We start from the raw sequence: 21,525 nt of genomic DNA, 5'->3' as shown, positions 1-21,525 counted from the left end.
GAGTATAGTTTTCAGTTTTTAAGTCTAAATTGTGTTGATTAGCATCTCTTCTAATCCCCGGCCTAGAACGATCCCTACTTACACATACTACAATTATAGGGTTTAATTTGTGTGTTATTTTATATCACATCATCTCCCCACCAAAGCGGTTGTAAGCAATAATATCAAAGCCAATGTAAGAAGCTTAAATTCGCTAGGATTAGACTCTAAAAAATGTTAGGTGCTAGTCAAATAGCAGACTGAGACCTAGCAGCCAGGTGCCTAGGCGAGATCTAGGCAAGAGCCTAGATGGATTTAAATTATCGTAAAATAAGCATTAAACAATATTTACATTGTTTTAGTTTTCAGTTTTTAAGTCTAAATTGTGTTCATTAGCATCCCTTCTAATCCCCGACCTAGAACAATCCCTACTTACACATACTACAATTATAGGGTTTAATTTGTGTGTTATTTTATATCACATCATCTCCCCACCAAAGCGGTTGTAACTTGTAAGCAATAATATCAAAGCCAATGTAAGAAGCTTAAATTGGCTAGGATTAGATTCTAAAAAATGTTAGGTGCTAGTCAAATAGCAGACTGAGACCTAGCAGCCATGTGCCTAGGCTAGATCTAGGCAAGAGCCTAGATGGATTTAAATTATCGTAAAATAAGCATTAAACAATATTTACATTGTTTTTAAAAAGTGATATAATATTTATAAATAATGTGAGAGTTTAAGATAAATATGGTGGGACTCTTAAAAGAGAAAATAAAAATACATTCAAGAATAAAAAATAAAAAAAAGGCGAGAAATGGGTTAATAAACCACCAAAAAAAAAGGTGGGGTCAAAAGAGAAAAAAATGGGAGAAATGGGTAAACAAAGGACAGGTACTCACAAGGGAGTACCCAAATTTTACTCACTTCTTATGTGGTCCAATAATCTTGAAACACATGTCATCTATACTTTCTCTCAACGTTTGTAACCAAACACTAAGTTTCCCATTGAACCTGTGACCAAACATAACCTCTCATCTTCCTACCTTCTTGCCATCGCTGCAAATCTCACCCTCTAGTCCCTTTCTCCTCCGTCAAACACCCACCCACCCTTTCCTCCAACCTTTCCATCAATTCGAACCCGAATAGTTCTACAAACCTCTCTTCTTCGTTGAACCCTCTCCTTCGCTGAAGCCTCCGTCTTCTGTCGAATCAATCCCCAATTTTTACAGGTGCCATGAATTCCGATGAGAGCGGAATGGCTGAACCAATGCTCCAAGGCATGTTTTCCGGTGAAGGAGGGGTGGCCGCCACTCCTCGCCCTCACGTAGCTTCGCCACTGGAGGTGACTACATTCACGATCGGAGGTGTGCAATCAAAAGGAGATGAAGAGAAGCAAGTACGAAGACAAGAGGGCAAGATAATCTTCTAGTAGGTGTTTAGCAAATGACGTTTTACCGCAATGGTTGAAGCAATCATGCATATGCATCATAGTGCGAGTTCGATCTCCACTGACTCTCCTACCCTAACAACTCTCCTACCCTAACAACTAACTATTTAACTCACTAACGCTAGCATTGCAAAAAATAAAAAAAAATTATTTCTTGTATGAGTTTTGTACTTTGTTTGACATTAGTGAATTCTTTAACCAGTAGTGTGCCCATGAATTTTTCTTTTTGTATGTGGGGTTTTACCACGTAAAAGAAATATTGTATGTTCTCGTCTTCTTATTTAATAGATTTAATTGTTGTTACATCGCAAGACTGAAACGCCTGCGGGTCTAAGGGTTTTAACTGGGCTATTTCTTTGTTGGGTTTTTGTTCTTCAATCCATCTGCATTTTCATAAGCCTATTTTATTTTATCTCAACATGTATTCTGATTTACAAACATTATTCAACATGGATCTATAGTAAGGGGAGATAAGAGCATTTAAATATAGGATGTAATGGGTTGAAGATGAAGACCATAAGAGCAATCCATATATGTTATAATTTCTTGTATTAGTAAATCAAGTGATTCTTCACGCTCTTCTTTGTCAATAATCGAAGTGCTAAATATTAAAAGAGTTATTTCTTTCTTTTTAATGAGAGCTAATATTGTTATGATGTAACGTAATAATGATACAATTGTAAACTTAAAGAGAAAAAAAAAAAACGATAAGCTAACTGATACCGAACAAGAGCATATTGAATTCCAAGGTTGATCCTGTTCTGATAACATGTAAACTAATCAAATGATGAGAAATAATAAAATTTAATTACAAACTATGGTTCTTGTTCATAGACACAAAATAAAGAAGAGGACTACAAATTGCAGACGACGTTAATACAAAAGATTACATCTTGCTAGAACTTTCTAAATTACAAAAGGTTATTATAAATTATCCTAACACAAAAATATACCAATTACTACCTAGTTATTGTGTTTATCATTTTCTCCATATCCAGATGTCCTATTTGGAATTGGTATGGCTACTTTTTTTGCCTGAATAATTTCCATTTGCAGACGCGACTGATGACCTTCTCTAGTTCATCTTCTTTATTTTTCGTCTAGTAAAATGTTTTTTTTATTGAATAATGATTTAATTGTAAACTTTGAAAGAAAAAAAAAAGAAATGATAAACAAACTGATATCGAACAAGAGCAGATTGATTTAAAATGGTCGAATCCATTCTATGATTCTTATTCATAGACATAAAATAAAGAAGAAGACTACAAATTGCAAACGACTATAATCTAAAAGATCACATCTTGCTAAAAACTTCGAAATACAAAAGGTATATTTATAAATTATTCCAACATAAAAAGAAACCAAATTACTACCTAGTTATTGGCTTTGGCTCACGACCAGGCGACCTACCGGGTCTTGGTACCCCTATTTGCTTTCCCAGAAGAATCTCCTTTTGAACACGACGACGCATCATCATAAAATCCCTTAGCAGACGCGACCTACTCATCGTCTTGTCTGTATAATCTGCAATGACAAGATCAGGAACCTCATCATTAGTTGCCGGACATATATACACACACACACAACACATGAGGGGGAGGAGAGAGAGAGAGAGAGAGAGAAATTTAATGTATACATTAGCCACCAAAATTACATACAGTGTTTTGGATTTTCAGAAGCATTGGCAAAGACTATTTCGGATGAAAACAATAGCAATATAATTATGAGAATCATGTAAACAACGCTGGCCTTGTGAACCATATTGTATCAGATCGATATACAAGTCTCCTTCGTTCCCATATAACTACTAATATATAAAGTCATGTCTAAGATGCATTTTATAGGTTCGAAAACGAATTCGAATCATATTATTGCAGGTTCATTGTGAGACTTAGTTTACTCACTTAGATAATATTGTTTGTCCAGAAGAAGAAAAAAAACGCATTTTAGGTGTTTTTTTTTTTATTTTTCATTTTTATTTTTTATTTGGTACAAGTAGGTATTTGACTTACAACTGAGTATTGCATCATAGGCCTGGCAAACGGGTCGTGTCTGTCGTGTTCGTGTCGTTTTCGTGTAACACCTGTTATCTTAACGGGTCGTGTCGTGTCACATCCGTTATCTTAACGGGTCCTTAACAGGTCGGGTTACTTTACCCAACGGGTAAAGTGACCCGACCCGTTATGACCCGTTAAGAAAAAAATATTTTTTTTTTTAAATTTGCACATATCACACATTACCACATAAATATTACTTCAAAACATTAAAACATTTATCGTTTAAGTACTATATCTACATTCGAAAATAAGAGCCTAATAAAAAAATAATACATACACTACTAATCTATTACAAATATTAAATGTGCAAGGATATGCAAAATGAAAGAGTTTTTGTTTTCAAGATTGTAAGTCTTTCTCAAAAGTGTTTTCAAGATTGTAAGTCTTTCTCAAAAGTTTACACCTTTATCTACAAAATCTTCAATTTACATCGATCATCATGAAATTGTATTGAAACTTTGGCTTCATCTATTGCCTTGAAGAGTTATGTTGAAGATGTTTTCAGTAAGGTTTTCCACGTCAGAACTCTCTTCCGCATAAACTAAGTATAGAAAAACCAAACATTTTAAATTGAAGATCGAATTCATTCATTGTATAACATAAGATTTTATACTTTCATTAAGTATAACATAAGATTTTGTGGTATCCACTTGTGTAAATATTTTAAATTGAAGATCGAATTCATTCATTGTATTCATATAGGGTCAAGGAATGTACCTGTAAAGAATCATCAAAATCGGAGTTAAAATAACCGTTAAATCGTGATTTTTTGTTTATAACCGTCGAAAAGCTTTGTCCCGTTACTTGATCTCTGAATGTTTGTTTTTTGTGATTTTTTGTTGATGTGATCTCCAAGCATATACAAACAAGTTTGACGGTTTGGATCGTTGAAATTAGTTTTGGAGAATTCGTATCCCAACAAAACAATAGATTGACTAACACTTAGAGTTTATTTATACTTTCATTAAGTAGAACAATAGATTTTGTGGTATCCACTTGTGCAAATATTTTCAATTGAAGATCGAATTCATTCATTGTATTCATATAGGGTCAAGGAATGTACCTGTAAAAAATCATCAAAATCGAAGTTAAAATAACCGTTAAATCGTAATTTTTTGTTTATAACCGTCGAAAAGTTTTGTCCCGTTACTTGATCTCTAAATGTTTGTTTTTTGTGATTTTTTTGTTAATGTGATCTCCAAGCATATACAAACAAGTTTGACGGTTTGGATCGTTGAAATTAGTTTTGGAGAATTCGTATCCCAACAAAACGATAGATTGACTAACACTTAAGAGTTTATTTATACTTTCATTAAGTATAACATAAGATTTTGTGGTATCCATTTGTGTAAATATTTTAAATTGAAGATCGAATTCATTCATTGTATTCATATAAGGTCAAGGAGTGTACCTGTAAAAAATCATCAAAATCGGAGTTAAAATAACCGTTAGATCGTGATTTTTCGTTTATAACCATCGAAAAGGTTTGTCCTGTTACTTGATCTCTGAATGTTTGTTTTTTGTGATTTTTTGCTGATGTGATCTCAAAGCATATACAAACAAGTTTGATGGTTGGGATCGTTGAAATTAGTTTAAGAGAATTCGTATCCCATAAAAACAATAGATTAACTAACACTTAGAGTTTATTTATACTTTTATCAAGTATAATATAAGATTTTGTAGTATCCACTTGTGTAAATATTTTAAATTGAAGATCAAATTCATTCATTGTATTCATATAGGGTCAAGGAGTGTAGCTATAAAAAATCATCAAAATCGAAGTTAAAATAACCGTTAAATCGTGATTTTTCGTTTATAAGCATCGAAAAGTTTTGTCACGTTACTTGATCTCTGAATGTTTGTTTTTTGCGATTTTTTGCTGATGTGATCTCAAAGCATATACAAACAAGTTTGACTGTTGGGATCGTTCAAATTAGTTTCGAAGAATTCGTATCCCATCAAGTTCCAATGGTGTATATATATATATACATATATATATATATTTATTTATTAAGTAGATTTAAATCTATTTATTTTGTACGTATAATTGACTGGTACACGGAGTAGTATATCACATGTATCATTATAAAAATAGTGAGATATGTCATATGTGTGATAAAAAGTTAATAACTTAAAAAAAAAAAATAAATAAATTTCTCACCACTTCTATTAATTTTCATTTTTCCCTCTCTTTTTTGTTTCATTTTCAACTTTTCTTATAATTTTCACTTTTCCCTAATTCCCTCACTTTTTTGTTTCATTTTCAACTTTTTCTATCATTTTCATTTTCCCTCTATTTTTCTTCAAAAAGGGCAGCAGGAATGGAATGGAATCAAATCAATGGATGCATCATGCATATTAATTAATAATTATTATAGTTTTTATAAAATTTAATTCAAAATTATATATATATATATATATATAATTATATAATTATTATAGATAGTTAATATTTTGGGGGTATAATTATTATAGTATATATAATTATTATAATTATTATAGACTTTATAGTTAATTTAATATATATATATATATTTATTATAGTTTTTAGGGGTATAAAATTGTTAAATTAATGTATATAATTATTACAGCATTTTTTTTAGGGTTATAAAATTATAAAAATAATATTCTGCTTATCGTGTATTGTGTTACCCACGTGTATACCCGAATCAACCCGTTATCTTAACAGGTGCTTATCGGGTTACCCGATAACGACCCGATTCGTTATCGTGTCGACCCGAACACCTGTTAATTTCGTGTTGTGTCGTGTCGGGTTATCGGGTCGTGTCAGGAATTGCCAGGCCTTGCATGCTAAGTCAAGGGCCGCCCATTAATTAATTATCCTTTTATGAGAGTCTTCCATTGTTCCATGTTATAATTCCTCATCTCGATTTAATTATCCATTATATTGATGGTGATGTGTAGACCAGGCATTCGAGTCGTGTTTTTCGTGTTTGTATCGTTTTTGTGTCATACCTGACATCTTAATGGGTTGTGTCGTGTAACACCTGTTAAAATGAACGGATAATATGACCCGACTTGAATTCAACCCGTTATTATTAATACGTAATATTACTCGACCTGTTATTATTAATAGGTAGTATGATCCAACCCTTTACTTGTTAAAGAAAATATATTTTAACCAATAAATAATCAAATGAAAAACACAATACTAAATTAGTATACACATTGTCACATAAATATTACTCCAAAACATAAAAACACATTTGGATCTCAAGTATCAAATAAATATTAATATAGAAGTGTGAAAAATATAAAAATATATATAAAAACTTGTAATGATAAGCTTTACAACTTGCTCGAGGGGCTCAACTTCGAAATTTGCCACTATATAGCCCAAAGAGTTTTTAACGGAATGACCAGAATGATGGATGGTGGACAATTTCAGGGACCATTTTTATTGATTTTCAATCTTAGGGACCAAAGTGATGTGTTATGTAAATCTCAAGGACTATTTTGGCTATTTAGCCTTAAAAATTTAAACAATGATGGAACCAACGTCCACGCGTGGAGGATGCAATCGCCACTGTTTATATATTCTTTTACATTTTTCACACTTGTACATTAATTATTATGATTTTTTTTTTTAATATTGGACTCCCTTATAAATACTATTCAAGAGATTTTGTAGCGCTTTAAAATTTTAAATGATTATGTACCCATCTCAAAACTTAGAGGACGCGATCACAAGCATTTGCATATTTTTTCACATTTTTTTCGCACTTGTAAATTAATTATTATAATTTTTAATCTGTTTAGTATTTTTAAATTACTTTATATTTTTATTTTTAAACGTGTTTTATTATGTTTTATCTTACTTTTAAAAGGATAAAACATTTATGATTATGACTGTATGACAAAGAGCATAAAACTTTATCATTAACTCTGAAATTGAAAATCTATCATTTTGTCTATACAATTATTATACTAGTTGATTTGAATTTTAAACAACATGTCAATTAAATTTTATCTCAGTAATGATAATAAGAAACTCTAATAATAGAAATAAATAAATAAACAAAACTTAAAATTTTTTTAACTATATTATAAAATACAATAATACATATTTAATAAAGAATATATATACTATAGCTACTGTATTTATTGTAATTTTTTTTAGTAGTTTAACTTCAAAATTATCAAAATAATTTTTTTCTTAACGGATTGAAATAGGTTACTCACGGGTTATACGCGCATAAGCCCGTTAATGTGCTCTTAATAGGTGATCCTATAACAGCTCGATTGGTTATCGTGTTGCTTTGAAACTAGTTATATTTATGTCGTATTAACAGGTTGTGTAAGAAAGTGTCAAATTTAGTCATGTGTAATGACTATATAATTAAATATAGTTTATCGTGTTCCATAAATGACCCTCTTTTATGAAATCTCAATCATAGTTAAGAATTCGAAAATTTCATAACTTGACCGAAAATAAAAGTATTCAGTAAAAAAAAAATAAAAGACTTTACTATTTAATCATATATCAATGATCATTTTTTAGGCTTGATTAATGATATATTTTTATTAATTAGGAATATATCAATGATGAATGCTACATGGACTTAACGCTATTATGAATATTTAAAACTTGATTCTTCTATTATTTTTTCTTTCTACGCTTAGTACTACAGTCTAATGTTATTCCTCTTCACTTGTAAGTAAGAGGTTTTAGGTTTGATTCTCACCAAGACGAATTTGAAACTAAATTATTGCTAACTCATTGTGAGGCTAAGCTCACCATATTCTCTTTAGTATAAATAATATCGATTATTTCAAAAAAAAAAAAAAGAACTCCTTTACAAATACATATATTATATTATATATAATGCGACCTACACTATGTATTTAAACGCGTTTTATTGGTACTTATTTGACTTGGAACAGATTATGCATGTTTGGGACAGTTTAAGTCAATGTCAGCAATAGCATGGAAGAAAATAAAAGTATGATTGGACCAGAACATAGAGCCTGTCACTGTCATACTTTAAATCTTCCAAAACCCCAACAAACCCATTCCTAATTAATGCTGTTCAGCAACTTATTCGACCGAGACACTACATGCAATAATACAAATAGAAAACATGACATATTTTTCGTGTCATATTTGATAATAATAGAGTAACTGCTTGAATAATGGACGTTCTACTTCGAAAGCTTAAAAATTAATATCATGTACTGATTATGAATTGTATATCTCTCACTTATAAAAAATACACTAGTAAACTTTGTAGATTACGTATTAAGAGGTGATTTTCGCATTCACTTATCCGTTCACATACTCTTCTATTTTGTAGTCTTTTATATATATAATAAATCAATCTCCTTTTTGTAACATCAAACATTCAGCGGTTGTCATCACTTCTCTCTTTTCTATTTGGTCATGAAGGGTACAAACCTATATTTAAAAAAAGGAATTAAAAAACCTATGTGGTAAACAATTGAAACCGCATTATTTTGTAACCTAAATTAATTATTAGTAAAATTTTTCTTTATTAATTAAAAGAGGGTGAAAACTCTATAAAAATTACACAAATAGTGTGTGATTTTTATCACGAATAACACAAAATAAAATTATAAGCAGTAATGTAAATTCGCAAAAAATAAAAAAAAATAAAAAATTGCTGTTTTTTTTCCTCCACATATAACCATAATTTTTCTCTACCACTTTCTTTCTCCCATTTCCTACTTTTTACTCTTTTCATTTTATTTTTCATTCAATTAAAACTCTATTTAATTCCTTTTTTTTTTTTAAACACATAGATAGTGTGTGATTTTTATCACGAATATATATAATGAGACCTACACCACATATCTAAGCGCGTTTTATCCAGTTTTTATTAGTATTTATTTGACATGGAACTGATGATTGCATGTATAACTTCACCTCCTTTCTATATCTTTATCTGGTCATATGGATATTTTCACAGAAATATTGACTTACAACTGAGTGTTACATGCTAAGTCAAGGGCTGCCCAATAATTAATTATCATTTTATGAGAGTGTTCCATTGTTCCATGTTATAACTCCTCATCTTGATTTAATTATCTATTATATTGATGGTGATGTGTAGACCAGATATTCGGGTCATGTTTTTCGTGTTTGTATCGTTTTTGTGTCATACTCAACATCTTAACGGGTTATGTCATGTAACACTCGTTAAAAAAAACGGATAATATGACCCGACTCGAATTCGACCCGTTATTATTAATACGTAATATGACCCGACCTGTTATTATTAATAGGTAATATGAACTAACCCATTACTTGTTAAAGAAAATATATTTTAACCAATAAATAATCAAATGAAAAACACAATACTAAATTAGTATACACATTGTCACATAAATATTACTCCAAAATATAAACACACATTTGTATCTCAAGTATCAAATAAATATTAATATAGAAGTGTGAAAAATATAAAAAAAAATATATAAAAGCTCGTAATGATAAGCTTTACAACTTGCTCGAGGGGCTCAACTTCGAAATTTGCCACTATATTGCCCAAAGAGTTTTTAACGGAATGACCAAAATGATGGATGGTGGACAATTTTAGGAACCATTTCTATTGATTTTCAATCTCAGGGACCAAAGTGATGTGTTATGCAAATCTCATGGACCATTTTGGCTATTGAGCCTTAAAAATTTAAACAATGATGGAACTAACGTCTACACGTGGAGGATGCAATCACGACCGTTTATATATTCTTTCACATTTTTCACACTTGTACATTAATTATTATGATTTTTTTTTAATATTGGACTCCCTTATAAATACTATTCACGAGATTTTGTAGCGCTTTAAAAATTTAAATGATGATGTACCCATCTCAAAACTTAAAGGATGCGATCACAAGCATTTGCATATTTAACGGTCGATTGACGTTTACGCTTTAATCTTCTCACCAAATTTCATTTTTCAGATTTTCTTTTTTGAAAACATAATCTTTTAGCATAAGTAAAAAATGGAAACCTCATGCCTCTTTCTTAAAGGATAAATTAGAATTAGATGCCTCATTATAGATTTTTCTAAATTAAACATCTGTTACTTTTCAACTTTTGATTAAAGTGCTTTTACTTTTAATTAAATTTTATATTCCAGGTATATTCTTAATTTAAATATTTTATAAATTTTTTTAAATCCATTTCTATGTAAAAAAAAAAAATGCACTCAATAATATTCATTAATTTATTGCTATTTTTATGGAATCTCATCCGTTCCTCAATTTAAGGATTCAATTATATCTACTGGGGTTCAAGATTAATTGGATGAAATATAGTTTTTCCAATTTCCAACTCAACATTTTATATAGATTATAAAAAAAAAAAAACAAGAGTCGTTTATAATTAAAATTGAGATTTAGTTTTTTGGGTTACACAACTTACACATAATGTACCATAAGTTTTGTACGTACCAAAATAAGGATAATACAACGTACTAATAACTTGGTACGTACTAAATAAAGAATTGTATAACGTACCAAAAGCAATATTTTATAACGTGCCAAAATACCAATACGTACCTAGATTAAATTTATATAATGTACCAATAATGTACCAAATGATTGGTACGTTATATTTAATATATCTATTTGGTACGTTATATTTAATATATCTGTTTGGTACATTATATTTAATATATATGCATGTTATATTTCATAATTGTATGTTAATAGGATGTTTATGTGTTTTTAGAATTTAAAACAACAAATTATTTGAATAAGAAAAATTCATTTTGAACGAATTATGATAAGATAAGATAGGATGTTTGTGGTGATTTTAGAATATTTGTGATATTATTTTCTGAACTAGTTCGTTAATTAAATACAATAAAAATCATAATTTTAATTAAAAATTAGTAGAATAATGTTTGATCAAAAATTTAAAAGTTAAAGATATTTGATTAAAAAAATTCAAATTTGAAGCATCTATATCAAAATGCTCCTTTCTTAAAAGCCTCCTCTATGTAATGCAAAGTACACCACATATCTAATGGCCTTTTATTTTTATTAATACTTATTTGACATGGAACTAATAATGCATGTTATGGTAAGGTCAAGATTTCTGCACGCCAATTTAGTCATCCATAAGTGTCCCCACGCAAATTTATATCGAAAACGACTTGCACATAATTTCGAGGTAATAAAATAAAATTGTCAAGGTCACTTGCTGACAAAATTATGCAAAACGATGTATCTTATTCCCTTGTTATCATGTATGAGGTTTTCAATGTTGAAATGTTGAAAGTGATCACTAATGTCAATGTCTGCTATGGTATGGAAGAAAATAAATGCATGGTTGGACCAGAAAATAGAAACCTGTCAATGTCATACTTTGAATCTTCCAAACCCAACTAACTCATTCCTAGTGAATGCTGTTCAATAACTGAATAAGCGATACTGGGCTTGCTATGAGCCCGCCCGCACTGAATCTTTCTATTCTGTTTCTTCTAACCAGCGGGCCCGCCACTCCCCCTTCATGCGCTGCTGCAACTTGTTGTACCCCTTGGCCGACTTGCATTTCTTATCCATTTGGCGTGGATGCAAGATCCAAATATACACTCAAACCCAAATTCCTATTTTTCCCACCTCCTAAATACATCCTTTGGAGATAATTTGGACAAAAAACTTAGGTTTTATCCATAAACGTTCCACTCAAATTTATATCCAAACAACTTGCACTTGCACCACATAATTTCGAGATGGATGGTATTTGGTTGCTGAAAAATCAACATAATTCGAGATGGACAATAGTTGGCTACTGAAAAATCAGCAGTTCCTCCTGCTAGCCAATCACAGATGAACACGTGTTTAATCTGTGATTAAAAAATTAATTACTTGGACACATATCCATCTGTGATAGACATCAACAGGGTCTGCTGTTGATTTTTCAGCAGCCAAATTATATTCCTTCGTGATAACAAAACAGTCAAAATCATGTGTTAATGAAATTGTGGAAATGGGTGGGGAGTGGATGATTGGATTATTACTTAAATGTTTTTTACAAACGATATTATTTACAATAAAGGGGTGGGGAGTGGGCTAAGCCTCACAATGGACTAGTAATAATGTGGTTCAAGTTCTCTTTTGCTGAGAATCAAGCCTAAGAACTCTCACTTACCATTGAAGAGGAAGATCATGGCGATTATTACTTAAGTGTTGATTAACGTGCTTATTTTCTATTAGTAACATCATTTGGTTTGCAAATTGGGTTTAAAAATTTGATATTCCTAGCATTATCCTTTTTTAAGTATAGAGTATTTAAGCAATACTCTGCATGCCATAATACAAGTGAAGCAAATGATATATTTTTTTGTGTCCTTATTTTGTAACACATGGAGTACTTACTTAAATATCGGATACTCGAAAAAACTTTTCCTAACTAAGAAAGTTCAAAGATTAACGTCAAGTACTAATTCCAAGTCGCTCATTTGGCACTTACAGAGAATACACTTGCATGTGTGGTAGATAATGATTAAGAGGTGATTTCCTCGTTAACTTTTATTTTCCACATACTCCTTTTTTAATAGTCTTTTATATATTTAATAAATCAAATCGACAAAGAGAAAACGGCAGTGCAAATATATTCTACTTGTAATTAGGGTTGGTTTGGTTTAGGATAGCGAACCGAAATGGTCAATTCAAAAACTGAACCGAAACTGTTCGGAAAAAGAGGGCAAAGAACCAAAACCAAACCAATATTTCGGTTTTCTCGAAATTCGGTAATATCAAAATAGTTTCGGCTATTCTGTTCGGGCTCGAGAATGGGCCTTCAGGTCAAATTTTTTGGGCTTCTGATTTCAAGACCAACAAAACCCAATCTTGCCCAAAATTTTTCAGCCCCAAATATTAAGCTATGGGCCTATGCTCATGTGCTCTATTCCTCTCCATATCCTGAGCAAAAATACTTGTGATTATTAGAATTACATCCATTTAATGAAAAAGTTCGTATCTTACTACCATCACATCAATTTGAAAATTTCTATAGAAGGGAAACAAATTGCTGCAATTGCATTAGTACACCATTACAGTACAGACCTCAATCCCTAATCTCAGCAATCCCCTCAACCATTACATGAAAGGTCTGATCTCAACAATATTCTATTCTCAAATCAAAATTCGAAACCCAATTGGAACTCTAATCCCCATTTCAAAATCCCAAATCTAAATCCTAATTTAAATATGATGAATTAAAGGGAAAATTTCTTACATTGAGCGAGACTTGATAGAGAGAAAGTCGAACATGAGTTGAGATAGATGTATGGTGTTGTGGGTGTGGTGTGTCGGAGTTGAGATTGATCGAGAGAGAGAGTCAGCGAAGGTGAAACACAGACAGAGGTCGAGAAAGAGGGTGGGTGAGGCCAGAGTCGAGATCAGGTGGTTTGGGCTCAAGTGGGTCGAGTCGAGAGAGACAAAAATTGGGTTACTGGGTTAAGGAAGAAGAGAAGATGAATTGAAGAGAAGAGAGTCGAGAGAGAGAAACGGATCGAGAGATAGAGAGGAGTTTCAAAAGAGAGAGATAGTTATGGAGGTCATTGTGATGTGGCATGGGTGGTCGGAGTGGGAAATCGGGCGATGAAGTTAGGGGAGGAGGATAGCTCAGGGAGTCGAGGTTCAAAGTTGGGACAAAGAGTCGAGAGAGAGAGAGTGATCTGAGTGAGATGAGGCGGAGAGAAAAAGGTTGGTTTTGAGTGAACGGTTGAGATTAATCCGATGACTAAAAAATGAATATTACAAATCAAAACAATATATATATATATTTCGGTTCGGTCTAGTCCTATCGAACTAATCTAAATTTCATGCCAAATCTCTTATCGAAATTTTCGATTTTGGTTCAACTTTGGGTAAAAATTTTCGGTATTGTCCATCCGGTTCAGTTCGGTTTTGATAGGTTTGGTTTTTTTGGTATTTTATTCCACCCCTGATTGTAACACAGTGGCTGTCTTTGCTTCTCTCTCCCTTTTCTTTTGGTCATGTGCCTACAAACTTAAATTTAAAAAAAAAAAAAAAAAAAAAGAAGAAAAAAAAAAAAAAAACTATGTGGTAAACAATTGAAACCGCATTGTTTAATAATAATTCCTAATGAAAACTAGTAACAAACATAACTCCATAGAAATTCTAACTAGTCATATGTACACATTTAAAGTGCAGAGTCAAACAAATGCAGGCAGATGGAAGCACTCATGGCAGCCAACAAAATGCCAGAGAACCGTTTGAGACCAAAACTTTCGCTGCTCAGAAAGACCCAGTAGCAGTTTGACAGGCTCGCCCTTGTTACTCATGCTAAGTTGGCGATATCAGATGCAACATGGGACACGGAAGAATTCCCCAATTCCCCAAGACAGCAGTCACCGGCAGGAATGAGAAAAGCTGAAAAGATATAACCATCAAAACGATTTCTTCTCGTAAGAAACCAGACCATGAACTCCACCTTCTACTTGTGCTGCTCCTGTTCTTACCTGCATAGTAAAATACATTGTCAACTAATTGAGAAACCATATTAGTCCTTGATACGACCATCATTACATCTCAGATTCCTTGAGCAATAACAAGGTAATCGTGGAGTGCACTTTTCCTTGAGGTAATATGTAGGGATGGAAAACTATCTAAGAAGTAAGCGGTGTCAGGGAAAAACCTGAGAGGTTACAGGTTTCTTCTCTGTAAGTAAATAAGTGTCTGAATATGAGTGACACACAATGGCAATACTCTAGATTAATAGGTTTCTTCCCCACTCCTTTCGGTAGTTTAACCTAAGAGTGTTGAACAAGAATACAACATGATATGGAACAGACTACGAAAGAGTAAGTTACCGAAAGAAACATTGGCTACAATATCATTTCTCATTTAAAGTGTAGAACTAAAATATCCTTAATAACGATGATATGAGTAACACAACAATGTCTGCAAAATGGTCAACTTACCTCTAGCTTTAAAACACTTGATTTTAAGAGGCCATGAGCAGACTGCAATGAAGAAGCACCAAGATCTTGGAAACCTTGTTTCACAGCTTGCATTGTGTATGGTATGAACTTCAAAACAGAACCTTTGTCTGCAACTGCCCCGACAACCCCCTGTGCGATTTTCAGCTTAGCTGTATCGCCCAGTACCTCTGATCACTCCCCTTTGTCATTGCTTCAAGAGATCCCATGCCTCGATATTTTTGACTTGGCGACCATTCTAATAGAAAACATGAAATCACTTATATCAAACTGTTTCCTCAATAGAGATTATGCATGCAGAGCTAATCAACAATGACAAAGAAATAACAAACAGCATGTTGCTTGTAAAAGACAAGTATGCTGAAAGCTCAGTGCAATTTATATATACAACTTTTGCCTTTAGTTCGGAAATAGAGGAAGATACACGTCATTTGGGTCATAGATTGGATTAGCAAAGGCCCTCTGTTCAAAATTAAAAAAAAAAATTCAATCAACTGTTTAGTAAGATATTACCATTAAAAAAAAAAAAAAAAAAAGGAAACATACAGAAATGAAATACTATGTCCACTACAGTACCCCATGACATGCATCCATGAAAAATCCAATCACAATTTCAGGGAACCAGGCCCTTACCTAGCCTAATCCTAACCCATTTTGCCACTTGCTCTCAAGTTATGAAATGCAGTGATACGCAAACTCTTTTTATGGTTCTAATCCATGAGCATAGTTGCACTCATGAGAACCACTTGAGTTAACCCGAAGAAGTCCAAAAACTCTGACTGTATGTAGGCTTCAAACTTATTAAGTTCAGGTCATCAGGGAGAGAGTCCATGCAAACATTCCTAATGATGTAAAAGCATTAAAGATTGATGGAAAACTATAAGACATCAATGACCGATCCGTCGAACAATATTGATGCAGTCCAAAAAGTTTGATAAATGACTCAGGATGTCTAACAAACTTAGAAACACATCTCTTATAGGTAAGTTTCTTTACCAATCACAATGTAATTCAGTATTCATACATCTGCCTAATAAACTCCTTAACCCACTCAATAAGTTGTCAAAGAACTAGAAAAGAGATATTGTAGTAAACACTGAGAGAAGTGTTAAAGTATATTTTATATCTGATGGTACGAGAAGGTATACCTGTTCCAGCAATAAAAACATGAGTAAGTCCCAGACATACCTGATACACAAAAACCCGGGAGCCTCAGTGCTTCCAGCTAAGAAGCTTCCCATCGTGACAATAGAATCCCCAAGGACCAAAGCCTTGACAATGTGTCCAGAATTGGAAATTCCACCATCAGCAATCACAGGCACACCACTTTGTGAAGCAATAGATGCAACCTTGTAAACAGCAGTTGCCTGAAACATATAACCAAAACCAAAACAATTGTTTGTCGCGCAAATATTTAAAAATTCGTTTTTTATTTAAAAACTGGACGCACGACAAAAAATAGAACACTGTCGTTGCGCAAACATATAAAAAATTGATTTTTTGGTGGAAATTGGGCGCTTTTTTAATTTTATTTTAAAAACACTCTATCTCTCTCTCATTCTCTGTGTCGCTCACTCTTCTCTCACTCTCTGGATTCTCTTCGAAGCTTACTCTCCTCTCTCTCTTCGATTCTTAGTCAATCTATCTCTCGCTTTCATCACTCACTATCTCAGTCTCTCCCTCTCTCCCTCTCTCTCTCTCTTTGAGTTTCTTTGCCTCTCTGTCACTCTCTCCTCCGTACCTGACATCTGCCACCGCACTCCAGCGCCACACCAGCTCACCGCTGCCGCACCATTACTAGGTAAGCACCCAATATCCCTTAATTCACTCTCCCTTAATTCAATTATTTATTAGTGCAATTTTTCATTTTTTCTAGTTGAATTGTTTTAATTAGAACTTAGGGATTTACGGTTCGAATTGGGAATCCTGGGTTAGGGTTTTCAAATTGGGATTCTTGGGTTAGGGTAATTAAGAATATTGGGTTATGGTTTTCGAATTGAGAATATTGGGTTATGGTTATAAACAAAACTGGGTATCGAATTGGGAATCAAATAGGGGTTTCGAATTGGGATTAGCTACTAGGAAGGAGAGGAAGTCCCAACAAATTCCATTAACAAAACTGGGTATTGGGATTAGCTACTAGGAAGGAGAGGAAGTCCCAACAAATTCCATTAACAAAATTGGGTATTATACATTAAGGAATTTGAAAATTTTACTTTGCATACTACTATCATAGGTCAAACTCATTAAGAAAATTGGGTATTTTTTACATTAACAAAATTGGGTATTTTTCACTATCATAGATCAAATTCAGCAAAGATTCGTGGAATAGGTAGCAAAGAATAAGAAATAGGGTCTGCTTGATAATTGTTTTGTTTTTAATTAGAAAAATAAAGGGGAAAAGAAAGAGACAAAGGAAACTGAGTAGCCAGATGATAGTGGTGACTAGTGAAACAATCAGAGAAGCTTGAATGCTATTTTTCGTTTGGGAATCTGTACTATATATGTTGGTGTGTGTGTGTGTGTAGGTGGGTAGATAATATTGCTTTGAATTAATTTATATGCTATTTCTCATTCCCATTCCCCACCAAACTATGGCTATAAATCATGCCACCAACACTCTAGATTATGCGGTGAAACCATGCTGCCTATAGCTAATACCCTTATTTTTGCTATTTTGCTATTTGTTTCCCTACACCAACCATATATGCTATTGTCTTAAATACTTTGCCCTAGCTGTATATTCAAATAATTTCACTAGATTTGGTGTTTTAGTTTGGTTTTGGATGTTTTTCCCAAAAAAAAAGAAGACAAACTTAGTTTATCTCTCTCTCTGCGTAGGATTCGTTGGTTATGTTTTTTATAAATATTTGATAGCTTTTATATGCAAAACATAAACAAAAACATGTTGGTGTTGGTGGATTATGTATATTATGCACTATGTAATATACTCTAATAAATTGACTAAAAGTAGTGGAATGTAACTTTATTATTTATTATTTTTGTAGATGTCGAACTTAATTTCAAACGTCTGGGTAGCTAATAGGGCCAGTCAGACACCTTTTCTAGCAGGTAATGCTGCTGCCACCTCCTCACCTGATTTGGGCAGGAGGGGTGTGTCTCCAGTCCTGCCTTTCGATCCAATGCTTTCCGACTCCTACTTCATTGACTTCTTCAGTGACGCATCCTCCACCAAGCACCAGTAGACTCATCGCTGGCCCCGGAGTTCTGGGGAGGCTGAGCAGTCTGGTGAGGCTTCCTCTGTCCATGGAGAGGGGTCTAGACAAGTAATGCATCTTTCTCATAGTATTTTCAATTTAACAATTTGGAATTTAGATTGAAGTCCGCAATTGGTATAAAGTGTTTGAATTGTTGGGTGGATGTGTTGTTTTTGTTGTTATATTGTTTGCAGGTTCTAGGAAATGTTATAGTTTTAGGGGAGGTTCTGCAAAATTTTCAGTAAAAAATAGAATTTATTTGATGTTTACTTTGTTTATTGTGTAGTTAAAAAAAAAAAAAAAAAACTAGGGGCCTATGCAAACTTCAGAACACATCACAGACCACTCGCACCACAAACTAGAAGATCACCATTACGTGGGATCCTTGACATCATGCGGCTGCAACAAAGGAGCAGTATAGTGCGTTGGCCAATGACATTGTCTCGGCTATACAAAATCATTGCCTGCTCTTTTGCGGGTCTTGGAAAGCTGTCCCACATGAAGTCAAGCGTGACGTTCTTCATGAATTATTGGTAAGTATTGTCAACCTCAAATACTAATTTTTTATTAAAGTATACAAATATTATAAATTTTAACTACTATTTATTTTTGGAGTTTTGCAGCATCACTATGAGCTCACAAACCTCGATGACAATCAAGACCAGTACATCAACGAGCATTGCACCAACAGGTTCACTCAGTGGAAGAACGATCTCCATAAGCATTATGAGAAATATGACGGTTTGGAGGTCGTTCTAGCAGTTGGGTGCCCTATGGAGTTGGTGGACCACCAGGATGAAAGAGAGTGGCTCTGCGGCCATTTTCAGGAGAAGAAATACCTCATAAGTATAATATATATTTCAATAGTATTTAATCAAAATTTTTATATTTATAAATATCTTAACTAACACATTTTTTTATTCAACAGAAAAAAGTGTAGGCAAACTCGATCAATCGGTTGAAGAAGAAACTTCTTCATTGCTCCAGCTCACGATGACACACCCCGAGCTGGAATGTCCACCTGGACTCCGAATCAAGCTGTGCTAGCCGACACCTGAAGGGTGACGAAACCACAAGTGTAGTGATGTGGAAAATGTGAATAAATTTAAACCTAAGAGTGCCTAATTACAAGAGTGCGCATGTGAGTGTGAATGAACCCATTTCACACGTAATGTTAGAGCATAAGTAAAGTACAGTAAAGTAGGATAAGAGTTATACCATCGAAGGTAATCTCTAATACCAAAATTTACCAAGAATCCTCATAGATATGTAAGCTCAGCTACTAAATCCTGGAGGGACAAAAAACAAGGGTGAGTGGGCCTGAAAATAAAGTTTTATAAAAATATTTCCGAAAAACATAATAGCCCCTCGCCGTAAAACAAGTATAGTTTCCAAAATATACATACTACGTATAGTAAGAAAATACTTACTGTAGCCTGCAAAATCTCAAGAACTCAATACGTCACAATATTTCGTAAGTAAGCACATGTCGTTCATAAACATATAGTCTCGCATAAGCAAACATATCATATCGAGTGCTCATCGACACATGCTGACACACGAGTTCATGCAGAGTTATTCTGACATGAACATGACTGGGTGTAACGATGATATACGCTCTAATACTACAATCACGTGAAGACTGACGCTATGCGTAGCACATATGAGTCCTAATCGCCTTTAGTAATCTAAGACAGGACTAGCACGTACAATGGATCCAAAGTGAATGTATGGTGCGTTGTGCACATACACATGAAAGACTGCCCTTGGCCGAACGAGTACTAACACCGGTGTAGCAAACAATGAGCAAATAATATAAGTATAGTCATGCCACAATGATTCGATAATTCGCATCGACATAATAGTAATACTTAAGATATTAATCATGGTCGTAATTAAAATCCCATAAAGGTACGCATACATGTGCATCCCATAGGATTTATGATAATTTCGAAATTTTCCGTTATTTCGCTAATTCTTATAAGCATTATTCTAATCTAGGCATACGTAGGAAATTCTTTTTCAAATGTATAAATGGAAACTAAATAAATATATAATATTTAAAAGCAAAGACCCACTCACAATTCATGCCTTCGAGTCGAACCCACCTTGTAACATCGAGAGTCCTTGCGATGCGTTTTGCCTAGAAACAAAACCATTTACATAAATATGTAACGTACTAAATTATAAACTCGTTTTCGTACAAGGTACGACTAATAAATGAACTATTTTAGAATGGTCGAATTTCAGAAAACGGAGGGCGAATTCGGGTCCGCCACGTTAAGAAACCTAAGGAAGGACCTTGGGTTCCTCCACACGCCGCCACAAGTGGCTACATAGGAAGCCACGTGCCGAACACCCTCACGCATCCACACGCGCCTACGCAAGGTAAGAAAAATTTGAATTTTCTTCTTCTTGAATTTTTGGGGAGCCTTGGGGTTTGAAAGATTGCCTCAGTGTGGGCCGAGGTGCTGTGAGTGACACATGGCATAGAAGCCGTGGGCTGCAGTGCATGGGGTTGGCTGGGGCAGGCCCTGGGGTGCAAAAAGGCCAGCTCAAGCAGGTCTCTTGGAGCTGCTTGGCACGGACCTGGGCTGGCTCACGGTAAGGGAGAAAGAGAGACTGTCTAGGGCCGGGTCTCTGCTGAAAGTTAAGTGGGCCGGTCTTGCTGGGTAGCTTGGTGCGTGAAGAAGGAGAAAGGGTGGAGGCGTGAGTCTTCCTTTTCGTTGGGTAATGCTGGTCGGGTCGCATATGTAAGGTCCTGAGGCCTTCGAGTCGTCCTGCCATATATATATGTATATATATATATATATATATATTCATATATCATTTTCTTTTTTTTTTAGCTGCCCTCTAAATATTT

At 33.6% G+C, this 21,525-nt stretch overlaps 2 protein-coding genes across 2 annotated transcripts; both read right to left on the bottom strand.

Annotated features, from left to right (window-relative positions):
- Positions 1 to 857: 857 nt before the first annotated feature.
- LOC125475801 lies at positions 858 to 3,250 on the bottom strand. The gene is made up of 3 exons (XM_048581167.1): positions 3,086 to 3,250; positions 2,801 to 2,951; positions 858 to 1,326 (listed from the first exon to the last, which is right to left on the bottom strand). Exons 1-3 carry the CDS (start codon positions 3,186 to 3,188, stop codon positions 1,053 to 1,055), a joined length of 528 nt encoding a protein of 175 aa, XP_048437124.1. The 5' UTR covers positions 3,189 to 3,250; the 3' UTR covers positions 858 to 1,052.
- Positions 3,251 to 14,892: 11,642 nt separating this feature from the next.
- Positions 14,893 to 16,820, bottom strand: LOC103928985 (inosine-5'-monophosphate dehydrogenase 1-like). The gene is made up of 3 exons (XM_048581199.1): positions 16,593 to 16,820; positions 15,427 to 15,576; positions 14,893 to 14,964 (listed from the first exon to the last, which is right to left on the bottom strand). Exons 1-3 carry the CDS (start codon positions 16,818 to 16,820, stop codon positions 14,893 to 14,895), a joined length of 450 nt encoding a protein of 149 aa, XP_048437156.1.
- Positions 16,821 to 21,525: the final 4,705 nt, after the last annotated feature.

This window comes from the organism of the source record quoted next, unplaced genomic scaffold, assembly GCF_019419815.1.
Source record: "Pyrus x bretschneideri cultivar Hongxiangsu unplaced genomic scaffold, Pyrus_bretschneideri_v1 Contig16, whole genome shotgun sequence".
Classification (NCBI taxonomy): domain Eukaryota; kingdom Viridiplantae; phylum Streptophyta; class Magnoliopsida; order Rosales; family Rosaceae; genus Pyrus; species Pyrus x bretschneideri.
Note: the sequence above shows the minus strand (reverse complement) of the source record. Positions and strands in the feature narration are given on the sequence as shown.